Source organism: Lagenorhynchus albirostris, chromosome 3 (assembly GCF_949774975.1).
Source record: "Lagenorhynchus albirostris chromosome 3, mLagAlb1.1, whole genome shotgun sequence".
Taxonomy (NCBI): domain Eukaryota; kingdom Metazoa; phylum Chordata; class Mammalia; order Artiodactyla; family Delphinidae; genus Lagenorhynchus; species Lagenorhynchus albirostris.
Window position 1 is genome coordinate 146,673,710 of NC_083097.1, and position 17,599 is coordinate 146,691,308.

General features: G+C 52.6%; 1 protein-coding gene across 1 annotated transcript in view; it reads left to right on the top strand.

The window, feature by feature from the left end:
* Positions 1-7,399: 7,399 nt before the first annotated feature.
* The window catches only part of FGF18 (fibroblast growth factor 18), a 34,274-nt gene continuing 24,074 nt past the window's right edge, over positions 7,400-17,599 (top strand). Inside the window, exons 1-2 of the mRNA XM_060146559.1 lie at positions 7,400-7,542; positions 7,718-7,754. Of these exons, the coding sequence (XP_060002542.1) occupies positions 7,511-7,542; positions 7,718-7,754 (69 nt within the window). The 5' untranslated portion in view covers positions 7,400-7,510. The remainder of the gene's footprint in view (positions 7,543-7,717; positions 7,755-17,599) is intronic.

Genomic DNA, 17,599 nt, shown 5'->3' on the forward strand with positions numbered 1-17,599 from the left:
GCACTGTTTCTCTTTCTGTTATCCTCTTTGTACTTTGTCAAAGAAATACGTGTACATAGTAAAAGTGTCAAATAGTATTCCAAAATCTCTAAAATAGTATCCTGCCCTACCCCTCCAAATAGTTCTGCTTCTCAGAGTTAACCAATCTATTTTTCATCAAGAGGGCTTAGTGCTTTTACCTTACCACCTCTTGATAATAGTTAATTATAATCAAATGTTCATCAGACCTTCTTATCCACCTATCCTAGCCTTTTCACTCCCAAAGAAAATCTGGCATGTTAAATAGCCTGCAGCAGCCTTTCTCAACCTGGGTTCTTTATCTGAACCAGAACACAAAATTATTTCTGTGACTATTTTCTTAATTTATCCAAAATAGTACATATTTGAGATCCATAGGGGAAGTTAATTTATTGCATGTGGTGGTTATGTGAGGACATTCAGGGACTAAACCTTGGGACCCCTTCATCTGTTAGACCAGGATTCAATTGCATGATGGTCAGGGCTAGATTCCTGTTCTGCTTGTTTTGCTGTGGTATATCCTCCAGTAGTTTCCCAATAGATGGGGGAAGTATTCTGATTTTTTTTGCATACCTGAAAACATCTTGATTTTTGACATCAAATTACATGCTGCCTTGTAAGCCGAATCTTTTTCTCTGAATTTTGGGTGTGAGCTGCCTTTGTTGGCCTAGTCTATTCCATTTTTGTGTATTCTTTGTATATGACCAGTTTTTCTGAGAGCTAATTAAGATTGCTTTATTGCTGGTGTTCTGGAATTTTATGTGTCTTGTAGACTTGTTCTCGGGCCCTGGGTGGACGGTGGGTCTGTTCTCCAGAGATGCAGTTCTCTGGTCTGGGCCTTTTACTGGGGAGATTTTATCCTTCTACTTAACTCCCATCCATTCTTAGGCCTTCTGTTTGATTCTCTTGGATGTTTTTCTTCATTCCTTTTTGTTTAAACTTTAGGAGAGAGACTTTATTTTCTGTCTTCAAATTTGTGTTGCTTTTATTTTTTTTAACTTCCAAATGCTCTTGCTTGGTTCTTGGGATGCAGTATGTAGAGTCTGAAGAAACTTTTTCTCATTCCTTGCATTGTTTACTTGTTTCCCTCCCGCACCAGCCTGTTTATTTTATCTTTTATATTGATTAGGAGGGTGGTACTTGTTGACTGGGCTCTAGTTTCAGATATTTTGATGGGGGTCTGCAGGTTTTAAGCCTTTCTATTTCTGGGGTGGTTTTCCAGAGTAAACTAGTTTTGGAGGGTGGGGGAAAATACTGGTGCAGTACTGTCTGGTCTAATCTCAAGTTTCCAGGTGTTGGGTTCTTCTACTCATTTACATTGTGGTTTTCTTCATTGATTATTCAGTTTCTTTTCTCCAGGCCATGTCTGTCCTTGTAGCTTATCTCTTAATGTCTTTATTTTAATGGAGGCACAGTAGGAGATGGTAAATATTCAGTGTTCTTTGTTTTTATGTACTTCAGATATAGAAGATCATCTACTTTAAATTGATAGAACAATCCCAAATCACTTAACCATCCTATACATTAATTTGAAAAGTTATTGGTGTTCAAATAATGCAAGTACATTAAAGTTGAGTCATTCCTTCCCTAGATAGTGTTTTTTATTATACTATGTGATGTAGGAGTGTGGTAATTATTAGTATTAGTCCCTTAACATGTTCAGAAGTAGAAATATACTTGCTGCATAATACTGTCTTAAACAAATAGTAAGTCTGAAATTTTTAATATTTGAGTTGCTTTGTATAGAAGTTAAACCTTAACTTTGGTTTACCTGATGGGCACTTTTATGTGGCAGGAAACCCAAAAGGACTTCTCACCATTCTGAGGGAAAGCAGTCGGCCTTACTGGTTGTCCTGTTCCCAGCTCATTAAATAGAGCTAATCAGATCCAGATAGGGCTTCTGTTTTGGAAGCGCAGGAGTTAAAGATTTCCCTGTGCCTCAGAAGTCACTAATAGTGCTAGTTATTAGACATCAGCTAACTAAACATGGTAGTAATCTGAAAGTTGAACTACTACTCTAGGTTTGTGGCTTAGGAAATTCCTCTTCTAAAGAAGCTGACTTCCTGAAAGTAAGTGAGTGTCCTGAATTCAGTTTTTTTTACAGTATTTAAAAAAAAATTTTTTAATTGAAGTATAGTTGATTTACAGTGTTAATCTCTGCTGTACATAAGAGTGACTCAGTTATACACATATAGACATTCTTTTTTATTTTCCATTTGGTTTATCACAGGATATTGAATATAGTTTGCTGTGCTATACAGTAGGACCTTGTTGTTTATCCATCCTATATATAATAGTTGACCTCTGCTAATCCCAAACTCTGTCCTTCCCTCCCCCCTCCCCCTCAGCAGCCGCAAGTCTGTTCTCTATGTGAGCCTGTTTCTGTTTTGTAAATAAGTTCATTTGTGCCATATTTTAGGTTCCACATGTAAGTGATATCATATGGTATTTGTCTTTCTCTGACTTCACTTAGTATGATAATCTCTAGGTCCATCCATGTTGCTGCAAATGGCATTATTTCATTCTTTTTATGGCTGAGTACTATTTCATTTATACATGAACCACATCTTTATCCATTCATCTGTTCATGAACGTTTAGGTTGCTTCCATGTGAATAGTGCTGCTGTGAACATAGGGGTGGCATGTATCTTTTTGAATTATAGTTTTGTCAGGTAACTTTTTAGTTTTCTTCAGAACCTCCACTTTTCCATAGTGGCTGCACCAATTTACATTCCCATCAACAGTGTAGGAGGGTTCCCTTTTCTCCACCGTCTGCAGCATTTGTTATTTGTAGACTTTTTTTAATGATGGCCACTGAAGTCATATTTTTATATATTTGTATTTCAATCCACTGTGTTGTATCTTTTTGGCCAACGGAATCCTTTTCAAGCTTGTTCCTACCATCACTGACTCCAGTAAGTAGTCTTTGATACAACTTCTTTTTCGCTTTCTAGTGTGACAGAATGTTCCAGGCTTATCTTGAACAAGATAAACAGCTTTTCTTTCTAGACCTGGAATGATCCATTTTTCCAAGGAGCTCTGGTTCCTCATTTAAAAAGAATGGCGTTTAGAGACCGCAGCCTTGGTGGGAGTGATACTCATTAATACTGAACCCAGTATTGTTTCGAAGACTTAACCTGGATGATCAGATCAGACCCTTTGGGAAAGCAAGGGGAACATTTTGAACACTAGGAGGGCAGAGACACACTTGTTGGCTGTCTGCAGGAAGCTTCTTTTCATTTGGTATCTTAGTATCTTTATCACATATGGTTAGGTTGTGGGTGGGAACTTAACAGAGTTACCTTCAACCTGAACCAGAGGACAAAATAGGTTAATAAAGTAAGGCCATTTGGGGAGAGCAGATCAGGCTGAAATTACGGGATCATGCACGTGATGTTAAAATGAGGTTTATAGTGGTGTGTCCTAAAGCTTGCCGGAAGCTATTAACTGGATGATGGGGGTGGGGTGGGGAGGTTATGTTTACATTGCCTGGGGTGGTGTTTTTCTTTGAAATTATCCGAGGAAAAAGGTTGAGGGTCACAGAAAATACCCTATTAAGGGTTAGTAGTCTGCACTGTGGAGATGCAGGGTTAAAGTTATTTCAGAAAGTGTAAGGCCACCTTCCAGCCGGATCTTAACGAAGAGCCAGTTGCTCCTTGACTCCTGAACTTGGCAGTAGACATCCCTTTTTAATCTGAAAGTTCCAAGAGCTGATTTTGTGCTACTTTGTGTCTACTTTTCTGATTAAGCTACTTCATCTGATTGAAGACTTGAGGTTGCATTTGTCCTGTGTTCTTAGGCTGGAGGTTCTCTCATCCTTCTCCAAAATATTTGTATTCTATAGACTCCCTGAATTTTGTGATTCTTAAGATTGGAGAGAGGTGGAAAACGAGTGTCAGATTGCAGTGCTGTTAGTGTACTTTCACTTGAAAATGAGGTAGGAAGAATCTAAACATGTAAGTACTATGTCCCAAAGTATGTATTTAAGGCTTAGGATTAATCAGCAAGCAAAACAGGTAATTGCCCTCCAGGGCTTGCATTCCATTGGGGAAGCAGTCAACATACATTCTCAGCTACCCTTCAGACAACCAGGAATTTTACAGATGAGAATTTGCTCAGAAAAATGTGAATTTGCCAGCCGAGAGCTAGGAATTGAATGTAGTTGTGTCCGACTCCCAACACCAAACTGACACATAGCCACCTGGCCCCAACTACCATACTTGAGCCTGGACTGGTAACAGCTTTTTTGCTGGCCTCCTTACTGCCACTGTCGCACCATTCCAATGTATTCTTACCAGCTGCAGTAAGCTTTAAAAACAAACTGGATTTTGACCCTTAGTTTCAAAGCCTTTGATAAATTGCCAAACAAATGGGTATATCCACACTGAGTACTACTTGACAATAAAAAGGAACAATGATAAAAGCAACAAGGGATGAGGCTGAATTTCAAACATGCTGAGCAAAAGAAGCCAGACACAAAAGAGCACATAGATGGTTCCATTTCTGTGAAACTAGAACCTAGTGCCAGCAGACTAATGGTAACTTGAGACTAGTGATGGGTGTGGTGGGAGGTTGCCTGAGAAAGGTGTTTACAGAAGTATAAACATTTGTCAAGCTCCAGGCATTTAAAAGTTGTACGTAGGGGGCTTCCCTGGTGGCGCAGTGGTTGAGAGTCCGCCTGCCGATGCAGGGGACACGGGTTCGTGCCCCAGTCCGGGAGGATCCCACATGCCGCGGAGCGTGTGAGCCATGGCCGCTGAGCCTGCGCGTCCGGAGCCTGTGCTCCGCAACGGGAGAGGCCGCAACAGTGAGAGGCCCGCGTACCACAAAAAAAAAATAAATAGATAAAGGATGATCCTGCTTCCCTACTTCGAAATGGTGAAGAAAAATATAATGTGATAACCTGAAAACCATAATTAGGATTATTAATAATAGCTAAAATCTTTGGAGCCTTCCTTGTGAGCCAGACTGATCTCATTTGCTGTCTCGCAGCATCTTAACACTTGCTGCAATTTATAAGTAAATGTTGGAGGCAATATTCAAATCCAGGACCTCTAAGTTGAGTTTATGCTCTTAATCAGGACTTCACTTGACGGGACTTCTGGGTGAATCTTACTTGGGTGATAGCTTTATTTGTGAAATCAACAAACTATCTGAGCCTTGAAAACAATTGCAGGCATTTTAGAATATAATTATGGACCCATTTCATTCAAAAGTAATAGGAAAAACAGTACAGAAAATTGTAAGTCTGATTATTGGCCAGGAGATACTTCAAACACCCCACTTTAGCAGGTAGTAGGCCAAACCCACCTCTTGACTGGGCTGTCAGAGGTCTTTATAAAGCAAGATCAAGCATGGTGATGTCACAGGACCCAAGGGAAGCATATGTTTTGTGGTTGGGCATTGCATACTGTCTTGGGATTTGCTGGTTCTGGCAATGAGAATGGCTAAGTAAATTCAGCCTAGCTCTTCACACAAGAACTTTCTCCATTGCTCAGCACCTAGCTTTGTAAAGGTTTTCTGCACTTGTGTCCAGTGCTGAAACAGAGGCTGTTTAAGATGGCCTCAGCTTTGAAAGGGAACTTAAATAAAATAGCTTGCAGGGAAGCCTGATAATCGGAACAATTGCTGATAGTTCATATTCCATGACTAGGAAATAGCACTGTTTGACAGTGTCTACCTCAGTTTCACTGTACGTGAAATGGGGATATCAGCCATAGCCAGTGACACAGGAAGTTTTTAACCAAATAGTCCGGATTCCTGAGTTTTGCTTTTTGAGCTTGTTCAGTTTCTTTCCCTCTATGACAAACCCTTAGCATCAGGCCAAAGCAGAGCCTAGCTGTCTGGAGGTCTAGACAGTGTGAGACAGTTAACGTGTGACAAGAACACCTACATTTTGAGGTTGGTGGCAAGGACAGGAGTGATTCCTCTGAAGGGGCGGAGGGGGTTAGAAGAGATGCCCTTAGAAGGGACCTGGTTAAAAGAGTCAAACTGCTTAGTGTGCAAAGAGTGGCAAATCTCAGCCTGGAGGCCGGCAAAGGGCCTAGAGTGGTCGCTGACCATAGTCCTGCTGGCTCCTCCCGGGCCTGTATAGCCTGACCGGGCTGGGCTGCAGTGAACCTTGGGGACGCTAGGTGGCAGCCGTGCGTTTCCAAAGCTGGCTCACCTACCGGAGAGCCCAGCTGGGATCTCGGGAACCGACCCGGGAGCCCTGGAAGGGGGGCGGTGGGGGTGGGTGGGGGGCTTAAGAGACGCCCTCGAGATCCCCTCCCCTCAACGGCAGGGACGGAGATTGAAAGGGGGCTCACAGAGGGTGGCCAGCCGTCCGAGAGGGCGCCTGGGACATGCCACGATCCTGCGTGAACTCACAGAGCGGGTAAAAGCGACCCCCTTAAGTGGAGCCGCCCCGAGGGCTGGGCCTGACCCGCCCCTTCCCTGCTCCCCACTCAAGCGCTGGTGGGTGTGAGTGCGAGTAGCGAATGTGGGCGAGCAAGGACGTTCCGCACCTAACTGCGTTCTTGGGGACCGCAGCCTGTCCGGTTCTGGCAGCGTTTGCGCCGTGGCGCGGGGTCATTGCGCCCAGGCGCAGAATTCCGACGGCTTCGAGCGCTCACCAGCTCCAGCCTAGCTGGCTCTGCCCCTTCGGAGCTGCCGGTCCCGTCGCCGAGAGTCTGAGCGCCTCCCTCCAGCCCGGAGCCGCCAGGAGAAGGAGGAGGAGGCAGTGGAGAGGCTGCGGCAGGCAGGCAAGCAGGCAGGGCCGCCTTTGATGTGGGCGCGGCGCACCCAGGCTAGCTGAGCGCCCGTCCGGCCGCGCCCCGAGGGGGGAGCCCCCGGGCCCCGCATCCTCATTGTGCCGGCTCGGGCCCGGGCCCGCCCCCGGCCCCCCGCCCCCTCGCCGCCCGCGCGTAGAAAACGCCCCGGCCGCCGCCAGTGGTGGGAGGTGGCGATGCGCACGGCCGGAGAGACGCGGAGGAGGAGACATGAGCCGGCGGGCGCTCAGACGGAGCGGCCGTGACGCGTTCGTGCTGCAGCCGCGCGCCCCGGCCCCGGAGCGCTGACCCCTGGCCCCGCGCAGCCCCGCGCCTCGGCTGGAGAGCGCGCCCCAGCTTCCAGCCCCGCCACGCATGCTGCCCCCGGAGTAAGCAGGGCAGCCAGCCTCCCGCAGACGCCCGGACGGACGGACGGCCGGCCGGCAGTGAGCAAGCTTTCTCGCACCGGCCGGTGCCTCCTGCACAGCGGCGGCCGCCCCGCAGCCCCCGCTCCAGCCCGGAGGGCGCAGCGCTCGGGAGGAGCCGCGCGGGGCGCTGATGCCGCAGGGCGCGCCGCGGAGCGCCCCGGAGCAGCAGAGTCTGCAGCAGCAGCAGCCGGCGAGGAGGGAGCAGCAGCAGCGGCGGCGGCGGCGGCGGCGGCGGCGGAGGCGCCCGGTCCCGGCCGCGCGAAGGGGACATGTGCAGGCTGGGCTAGGAGCCGCCGCCTCCCCCCCCGCCCAGCGATGTATTCAGCGCCCTCCGCCTGCACTTGCCTGTAAGCGCCCGCGTGCGGGGCTGCCCACCCTGCCTGGACGTCTGTCCGTGTGCCTGTGGCTCTGTCTACCCGCCCGGCCGTTCTTCTGACTTTCCGACTGCGTATCTGTCTGTCTATACGCGGGTTCCCCTCCCTCCAGTCCCACTGACTGCCTCTCCATCTCTCTCTCCCGCAGGTGTTTACACTTCCTGCTGCTGTGCTTCCAGGTACAGGTACGTGGGCTTCTGACTCTGACCTCCCCCCCCACCAGCCCCTGTCTCCCGGTACGTGTCTACCCCCCCTCCCCCGGGCCGCGCCCCCTCCCTGTGCCCCACCCCTCCTGGGCGCCGAGCCCAGTGCACCTGTTCCCAGGGCGCGGAAGGGTGGCTCCAAATGCGCCCAGCGCGGGCGGGGGACCGGCCAAGGGCAAGGGGCTCTGTTGCGGGACTCAGGCTGGCGCGGGCTGCCACGGCCCCTGTCGGCTTCGGCTGGGAGAAGATGCTCGGAGCCGGCGGCCTCAGCCGCTACAATGTGCCCGGCTCCAAGCCCCCCCCTTCCCCCCCACCCCGCTTCCCCGCCCGGCCCGTAGCCGGTGAGGAGTCAGGACGTAGGGATTTTCTCTGCCAACCGTCCCTTAACATCTCCGTTCGCTCTTCCAAACAAAAAGGCTCCTTTCAACCGAGTGGATTTGGAGTCCAGGGAGAAAGCTTCAGTTGTAAATTACTCTGTGGTTTCAAAGGCGTTTGCAGCATTGAGAGAAAGACAGAGAGGGAGAGAGAGAGATGTTGTGCTAGGAGGGGAGACTGGGGTGAGAGCGAGCAGAGCGGGGCGCCTGGGCCGAGGGACCACTGCCTGCGAGGCGGCTCCGGAACGGGCCGCGCTCCGCAACGCACACCCTTGCCCAAGGTAGTGCAGCCCTCAGCTGGTTCCCCGCCTAGCTCCCCGCTCGCTCGCTCTCCTGAATCAGAAGAGGGCTTGGCGCTCAGCCTGGAAAGCACTTGCTAAAATCTGATCTGTTACTTCAGCAGCTTTCAGACTCGGGAAGGTCTTGGCACGCAGACAGTTGGAACACTGGGGCTTCCAAAGCCGTGGAAATGAAGGAAAAGGGTTGGGGGGCGGGGGGAGGGAAAGAGAAGAGGGACTGAGGGAGCTGACTTCAGCCCCGATTAGAACCAGACCAGGCTGCCTCAGCTTGGAGGGGGGGCGCAAAGGGAAAGGGAATAGGAAGTACCAGCTGCCCTAGCCCTCCGCCACCTAGTGCTCTGACGGAGGCGCCCTAGGAGGAGCTGGGCTGGGGCCCAAAGAGATTATGGGCCAAAAGAGCCCCTTCCCCCTCTGGGTTGAAGGCAGGTGTCCTCACAGGGTTCCAGAGGATGCTTGGGCCTTAGCTTTCTGGATTCCCGAGGTGCCCAGGGAGAGCACCGAGCAGGCAAAGTGGGGGTTCTCCCAGGTGTGTATGTTGAGTGCTGTTGAGACTCACGGGTCTCTTGCGGAGGGCGGCTGCGGTGGTGGTGAGACTGCTTATCTCCCCTCCCACTCCTAAGAGAGAGCTGTTACCATCGGGATGGACATTGAGGTGAGGGCAACTAGTTGGGACTGGGGGCTGGAAGGATGGATGGACAGACTGATGGGTTCTTTCCTTCTGTTGGCCAGGCTGGGGTCCCTGGTGACTCCTTGAATCAATACAACTGGAGTCAGTAACTTAAGGCTGGCCGTTTGCCAAAGCAGATGTGACCCTGTGTGGTTGCAGGGGGCAGGGTGGGGAATGGCTGGTGTCAGAGAGAGAGGCCAGTGCCAGGCGTAGCCTGCTTGGTTTGCAGCTGAGTCCCCAAGCAGAGGGCAGGCCCCAGGGTCACCCCGGGGGACTGCCTGTCTGACCTGGGGGACAGCTCTTTTCCTGAGCGCTGAGCCTGGGGCCGGGGACGATGAAATGGGCATAAAGTAGAGAGACGGTTTCAGACTTTGTGGCCCAGGCCTCTTATTGCCTGCTGTCTCTTGGTCCTTGAAGTGGGGCCCAGGAAGGGCTGCTGTGTGGTCTTTGTGTTCTGCGTGGGGGGGAATGTGAGGGAGGGAACCTGGACTCTGCATCCCACCTCCAAGTCCTGGCCAGAGCTAGAGCCAGCCTGTGGCAGGGAGGGGCGGGGAGGGGAAAGCTGGGTGGGCTGTCTGGGTTAGGTCCATTGGGGTTACGCCTTCAAGCAGGTGAGGGAGCCTCCTCTCCCCCCCGCCCCACCTACCCCTTCCTTTGCAGCCTTTCCCGTTGCAAACTGCCTTAGGACTGACTGATGTTTTTAACCCATGATCCATGTACCCTTAGGATATCTAAGGATGGGATTATGGGGGAGGGGTGGTCCCTGAAACACTGTGCAAAACGGTGCCCATATACGCAGCGTATGGGAGACGGTTCTCAGCTCCCCACAGATTTTTGAAAGTACCCATGATTGCTGAAAGATAAAGCAACACTACCCTAGGGAGTTATAGACAAAGTTGGCAGGCTCACATACATCCTCCTTTATGCTCGAGGGACAAGGTGGAGTGTTAGTTAGAGGTAAAGATGAGAGGTGGGACCCTTGTGCTAGTTGCGGGAGTCTGGAGTCTGCTCCCCACTGAGGTGATGGGCCAACACCGGGAGAGCAGCTGCTTCCTGGACAGGGTGCATTTGGAGGGTGGTAATGAGAGCACCCTTGGTGAGCAGGGCCCAGGGGAGGCTCCCTGCACCGTGGGAAGGGCTCAGGGCTCAGGGCTTTGCCATCCTGTGAACTGCGCCTGAACCCCAGCTCCATCTTTCCCTATACGTAGACCTCTGCGAGACTTAGCTTCATTGTGACATGGGTGGCCCCGAGGATGAATGGTATATGATAGGCGTGGAAGAGGTTTTGCGAGGTTTTGCGAATTCTCATCCCCCAGGAGCACGTTGCTCTGCTGGGAACTCTATACACCTATGCCCTTCCTTCCCCCGCCTCCATGTTTTGGGGAACTGGTCCAGTCCTAGCAACAGAGTTTCTGGGCTCCTCCTCTCTTTCTATCCATCATCAGCCACCAAACCCCAAATGGGCCCCTTGCCCCCAGCCACATCTCTGTGAACACAGGCAATGCCAGACACTGCCCGCACCGCCCCCCCAACCCCCCCACCCCCCCCCCGACAATGTGGTGAGCCCCGCCCTCCCCTGCCAGCAACCCTGGGAGCGGGAAGCTGGGAATTTAATAAAATCCCTTCTCCACACGACTTGGGACACCGTGGATAGCTCAAATCGGAAGAATTTTAAAAATTTCCAAGGGGAGCAAGCGGCGTGACCAGTAAATTGCTTTTCTGCACTTGGCTGAGCGCTGACAATGACACCGGGCTGGGCCTTTCACGCAGCTCGGCCGGCACCTGCCTGACATTGTTCCTGCCGCCAGGCTCGGCTAGGTCCTGGCCTTCCCCAGACAGGCCGGGCGTGAGGCGGGCCAGGGCAGGGGGGCCTTCCACTGGCCCCTCGGTCCCTCCCTCCCACAGCGCTGCTTCCTCTCTCACCGCACTTGCTCAAGTTTGGAAGTTTCCTTCCATGCCCTTCTCTAAGGCTAACCACCCCCATGCCTGGCCTCTTCGGTGGGGTGTAGAACCTCTCTTCAAGCTTGCTAGGATGGGGAAGCCAGAGACAGCGTCCTCTGGGACTCGAAGAGGATGGGACGCTGTCCTATTGGATTGTACTTTTAATTTCTTGAAGAAGCAGCCTCATCCATCCATTCGTCCATCCAGTCAGGTATCTGTTCATCAAATACTTGCTGGCAGCCTGCTTCTTGCTGCCCCTGGAACATGACTAATCCGTTCCTGGCCTCAAGGAGCTCCCAGTCTAGAGAGGGAGAGTGCCAGATAAACAGGAGTTCCTTCAACCCCACCCCTCCTGTCCCACGCTGTGAAGTGTTGAGAGGTAGAGAGCATCCTCCAGCCTGATGGGGGTGGGGGCAAGGGAGGGGGTGGGACGGGAGGGGGGAAACCAAGGCTGGGGAGAAGTGACCTGCGTTTGGTGAGAAGGTGCTACTTGTATGAATTTCCAAGTGGCTCTTGCATCAGGAAGTTCCTTTCATCCTTTCTACCATTCTACAAGGGAGACTGGAGTAGGAGGAATATTATCATATTCCTACCTCACAGATGCAGAAACTGAGGTACAGGGCGGGGAAAGGATTTTTCAAGGCCATGGCTAAGACCCAAGACTGTGAAATCGAGACCTTGTATCCCTTCCAGCACACCAGGCAGACTTTTTCAGAAACACTGCAGTTGTTCGGAAGGAATACTGATAGGGAAATGGAGTCTCAAGAGGCATGCTAGGGGCCCTTAGTGAGAGATACGGTTGGATCCCCCGATAGGATCCCTTATCAGGGGATGATCAGAGGCCAGGTGGGCGTCTCTGTGGTTGAGGGCATCTGACTTGGTGTCTGCAAGCCCTGATCTTCCTGGAATGTTCTGGTCTAAAAGGGTTTCAGAGCCAGAGGTGGGTTTGGTTTTTGGGGGGGTAGCAGGGCCTGGGGGATTCAGCAGTCTCCTTTCAGCTTCTTTCCCAGCATGGAGGGAGATGGGGGCACCCTGCCAGCCTTCCTGCAGCCCAGGAGTGTCACCTGCTCTGAGGCAAGGAGGTAGATTTGGAACATTTCTTGTGGTTGGTGCAGCCAGTGTCCAGCAGGCTCTGGGCAGCGTGTCAGGGCCACAGCGTTGCCTCCTCGTAGCCCTGGGTGGCTGGGAGGGCACATTGGACCCCCAAAGGGAGATGGCTGGGGACAGGAAGAAGATTTTCTGTCCTCAGTAGGATCTTTTGGTTCTGACCTCGTCCTGGAGCAGGGAAGTTGTTGGTGTGGGAAATCAGGGTGTAGGCCCATCAGGGTAACAACTATACTGGTAGATGCCGCCGGGTATTGCGGGCTCGTTCCGTGGCTGACGCTTTCTCACAGCATCTAGGCTGTGCCTCACAACCAGCCTGGAATTAGGGAATTCTACAGATGAAGAAAGTGAGGCTCAGAGACATAAAATAATCTGCCTTTGGTTGCACAGCAGGCGAGAGAGGCAGAGTGGGATTCAACTCTAGCTTGCCCACTCTAGGACCCAGGCTTATTAAACAGCACTTTAAAGGCTCTGGAATCTGCCAGCCTGGTTCAAAGAGTCGCTCTGCCTTGTCTTTGCTGTGTGACCCTGGACAAGTTACTTAACCTCCCTGGGTCTCAGCTTCTGCACGCATAAAATGGGAAGAAAACAACCAACAGAACAGCTCCTACTTACTAAGGGTGTGGAGCGGGGGAGAGTGCAGGACCCAGGGCTCTGAAATCTTGTCTGCCTTTCAAGACCTAGTCCCTGCGTCTCTTGTTCTGGGAGGACTCCCTCGTTTCCACCCCTCTGTCAGTGGATTAAGCTCCCCTCGCCCATGGCACTGCCACCTCCTGGTGACTGGGGAGAGGGAAGGTGTTGTTTCCCTTCTGAGGGCCGGGATCGTCTGATGAACATCTGTGTGCCCCATATTTTGTGCTGGGTTGGGTCTCCCCCCTACTCACAAGGACCCATGTCTGAGCACTTACGGAAGGGCAACGCCAAGGGCCCTGTCAGTGTGGCCCAGGCTGGAGGAGAGCCACTGGGCCTCCGGAAGGGCTGAGGCCTGCTGTTGGCACCTTGGGTCTGACAGTAGGGATTTGTTCTGGAACAGCAGTGCGTAAGCGGGCCCCTCGGGCTTTAGTCAGTCTTGCTGGTAAGGCCTGGAAGATGACTGGGTTTTGTTTGTTCCGACATCTAAACCGCATAAGGCCTCAGGCCCATTTAAAATGCTGCTGTGCCCAGGATGGGGCCAAAGACAAGCCCCCCATAGGCCACAGGGCGGAAGGACTCTCAGGATGCCTGGGATGGAGTCCTGGCTCTGTCGCTGGCTCATTGTGTGCCTCAGTTTCTCCACCTGGGGATCAGTGAAGTGAGCTAGGCGGCTTCTGTGTTGCTTGAATGTGTGGGCTTTGGCATAGGAAAGACCTTGGTTTGAATCCTATCTGTGCTGCTGAGCAACTGTTCAGCAAATTTCTTAACCTTCCACCCTCTGCACCTTGGTTTTCCCCATCCGTATAATGGGGTAACGAAAGGTACCTACTTCTTAAGGGTTATGGTGAGGACCGAATAGGATAATGCACACAGAGTAGCTAGCGCTGTGGCTGACCCTCAGTAAATAATTGAGTAATAGTAATTGCTCGATCAGTTGTATGCCCTGTGTGTGTGTTAACATGCTGCAGCGTGCTGAAGAAAGCTAGGAAGGCTGTGCTGCTTGCATCGGTGACATCAGGCCCCCTCTAGTCTGACATAGGTCTTGGATTTAGGTCTGAATTTTATCCTCATTGCACCACTCACAGGCTGTGTGCCCGTGGGAAAGATCCTTAACCTCTCTGAGTCTCTACCTCCTCGTCAGTTGAGAAATAGGAATACTAACACCATTCCTAGGGCCTGTGGGGAGGATTAATTGAAACCATGTCTCGGACCTGGTATGCAGTAGGCATTCAATTATGGCGCTGCTCCTCATTACCAATCAGCAAACATGGCTGGCCCCGGACTGGGTTTTGAGCGGGGTGAAGAAGACATCTAAGGCTTCAGCTTTTTTCCTCCGTGATCCCTGTGAAGAGATGGCAGGTGCTTTGGCAGCTCCCCATCCCACCTCTGCCTTGGAACCTCTTAGCGCTTTGTCATTGCTCTGTGACCCAGTGCGTTCTCTGCTGGGGCTCACAGGGATGTAGAGGGGCTCAGGCTCTGGACACAACCCACCTGGGTCATACCCCACCTCGGCCACTTGGGAGCTGCATGATTGAGTGAATTCTCAGCTTCTCTGTGGTTCATCTTTAACATAGGCATCAGGGTGGACCCTCCCTCCTGGGGTTGCTATAGTGGGTGAACGGTGGTCACTTGGGGGAAGCACTTGGCCCAGCACATGGCTCATTATAAGTGCTGAGTCAATGTGAGCTGCAGTTATACATTTGACTCTGGGGTGCCTAGAGGCCTGCTTGTCCGCCAGCTCCTGGTTCCTGGAAGTCAAAGGAGGCCTGGCCCATCCCACGGGCCCTGTGGCACCTGACACGGACCTGGCATGCAGCATGAATGTCAGCAAGTGGAGGGGTGGGGAGAACAGCTTCTCTGAGGGCCGGGCATCTGTATGGAGCCCCCCAACCCTGTACCAGGTGTGGGGCACGGGGTGCTCAGGACCTGTCCCAGCCCGCAGGGATTTGAGAGAAATCTGAGGGATCTGTGCAGGGGGCAGGGGCCCAAGGGTGCAGAGGGTGTTCTGACGAAGGGCCCTGAAACCAGACTCAGGGCAGGAGGATCTTGCCTGGGAAGGTGCGCCATTTGAATCTTGAAATAGGAACGAGCTGGGTGAAGAAGACTCTTTGAGTGTCTCTCTCTGTGTGCGTGCGTGCGTGCGTGCGTGCGTGTGTGTGTGTGTGTGTGTGTGTGCGAAAAAGCCTTTGCAGGCACATGGACCATTTCTGCACGGAGCAGGGGACAGCTTGATGTGCTCAGGGGACTCCAAGCTGTTTGGAATGGCTGTCGCGTCAAGTTCAGGAATGGGGGTGATATAAAAGGCTGTGGTGGGCATCGAATGCCAGAATAAAGGGCTTGTTTATTACCTCTTTGACATGCATGACCCCTCTCCCCACCCAGGGGCTTCAAGGGAGAGAGATTGGAAGGAAGGAGAAAAAGAGGAAAGAAGGGAGCATGGGTCTTTAGGAGTCCCCCCCGCCCCGCCGCCTCAGGCTGGCTGCAGGGTTGATGGGCCGCGGCACCCATATTGACAATCTGTACAGAGCAGGCTGATGTATGGGGAAGAGGAGCTCCCGGTCAGCGCCTTGGGTGGCAGCACCCCCCTCCCGTGCTGGCGGCTCAGCCCTGCCAATCAATACATTGACAGCCCCAGGAGCTTAATGGACAGGTTGGGGGTAGGGAAGGGCCCTTTGGAGCATCCCTGTGTCCTGGCTGGGATGGATGTGGGGAGTGTGACAGGAGAGAGGGGAGAAACCTGGGGCTAAGGGGTGGCTGGAGGCATCAGTCTGAGTGAACCAAGCTCCAGTTCAGGGGTGGGCCCAGCCTCCCTCCTCCGCTTTCTGTCCAGGGGTGTCAGCGAGGGGAAATTGATGGACTCCAGAGCCAGAGGTGGGTTCAGTTCCTGGCTGCATCCGTTTCTGTACAACTGAGGCAAATCCCTTAGCCTCTCTGTGTCTCCCTTTATCATGGGGATGGTAACCGTTCTGACCTGCCCAGGTCCTGCGAGGAGCGAGGAGACGGTGCCTGGAAAGTGCTTAGCTTGGACCCTGGCACTGAGCGAACGCCCACTAAGCGGGAGCCGGCGTTAGTTTCGTGCTGGACGACGATGATAGTCCCCGGAGCGCTATGACTGGCATCAACTCCTGGGCCTGAGTCCAGGCTTGCTCTTGAGGAAGAGTTTGGGAGCTGCATCTCAGGGTGGAGGGGGTGCTGACTCTACAAGGGGCCACTCCTGGAATGGGGTGCAGGTCTCAGGTTTGAATCCAGAATTTGGAGAAGCTCCGAAAGGCCTTGGCATGGCTGGCCCCAGTGCTGCTTCTGGAGGGGGAGGCAGGCAGGGGTGGAATGTGGCCGCAAGTCTGTGGGCTGCCTCTCCTGGGACCAGGGAGACCCTCCCTTTCTGGGCAGGCTGCCTGGAGACAGGGGCGCGGATTCTCTGAGGCCTCGAGGATGGGTACCTGGGCGGGAGGGGCAGTCTGACCCCTTCCTTCTCTCTCGGGTAGGGGGTGAGCTCAAGGCCTCAGTCCTTTCATGTTTAATCCTCCACCTCAGTCCCTGCCCCACATATGGCTTGTGGCCGGAGCCAATTGCTTTCCTGAATGGGGGAAAGGAGGTGGGTGACAGAGAGAAAGGAGAATAGAGCAGGAGAGGGTGAAGAGACGGGGAGCGGAGGTTCTAGGCTGGGCTGGATTCAAATCTTGATTCTTTTCTGCACCAATTTTGTGCCTTTGGACAAGCAATGTAACCTCTCTGAGCCTCAGTTTCCTCATCTGTAAAATGGGGATGATAACCGTACCAACTCATAGGGCTGCTCTGGGGATGACGTAAGATAAGTTAGTTAAAGTACTTCTTAGTATGGAGAACATGCTCCATAAGTAGTGACTGTTTAGAAAAAAAGAAAAAAAAAGGTGGCTCTTCTTACTTATGTTTTTCTGAGGTAAATAATTGTAAACAATCTCATTCTGCTGATGAGGAAACTGAGGGTTAAAGAAATCAAGTAGGTTGGTGATTTTGGGGTGGAGCCAGGTCACACCCGAGGTCAGTGAGTGCTATTGTTGAACGTGTGTGGTGTGGGTGTGCTGATGTAACGTGTGTATTAGGTGATGTGTGATGTGGCAGATGTTGGTGTGAGGCGAGCCCAGGAAGAAATAGGAAGCCGCTTCAGACATGACTTCAGAGCCAGGAGTGGATGGGTGAGGTTGAAACCTTCGGTCAGAGGGAGCAACTGTGGTTATCGGATTCCCTGGCGGGAGGGGGAACCTGGGTGGACGTCTGTAAGCTGGCCCTGGGGTTGGAGTGGGGCTCACCCCAACCTCTTTCCACCCCATGGTAGTTTCCCCCCAAGGTGCCTAAGAGAGGAGGCTTGGAAGCTAGGGGGGGGCTGGATGGTAAAGGACTACATGCGGGCGCCGTGCAATGGGTAGTGGGGAGCCAGGCAGATTTGGGAGCAGGAAAACCCCTCACCTCATGCACTAGAGCCTGAGACTGCAGGCGGAAGGTGGCGGGCTCTGTCCCACTAAGCACCACGTCTGTGCTGGGATCTCGGGTTGCAGCCCCTGTGCAATTCCTGGATCGGGGAGTGAATATTTCCACCAGAGCGCAAGCCCCTCAGAGAAGGGGTGGGTCGCCCTGGGGGTAACAGGGGTCTCAGCCAGGCTGCAGGGGGACCCCACTGTAGGCTACCCTGCTGCGGGAAAAGCTGTCTCGACCTCAAAGATAATCCGTGAGTATGGGGTGGGGGAAGGAGAGCCTTTGGTAAGGCACCTTGCTCTGCCCCAGGAGACACCCTGTCTGCGCCAGCCGTGCTCGCCTTGCGAGAGCCGCAGC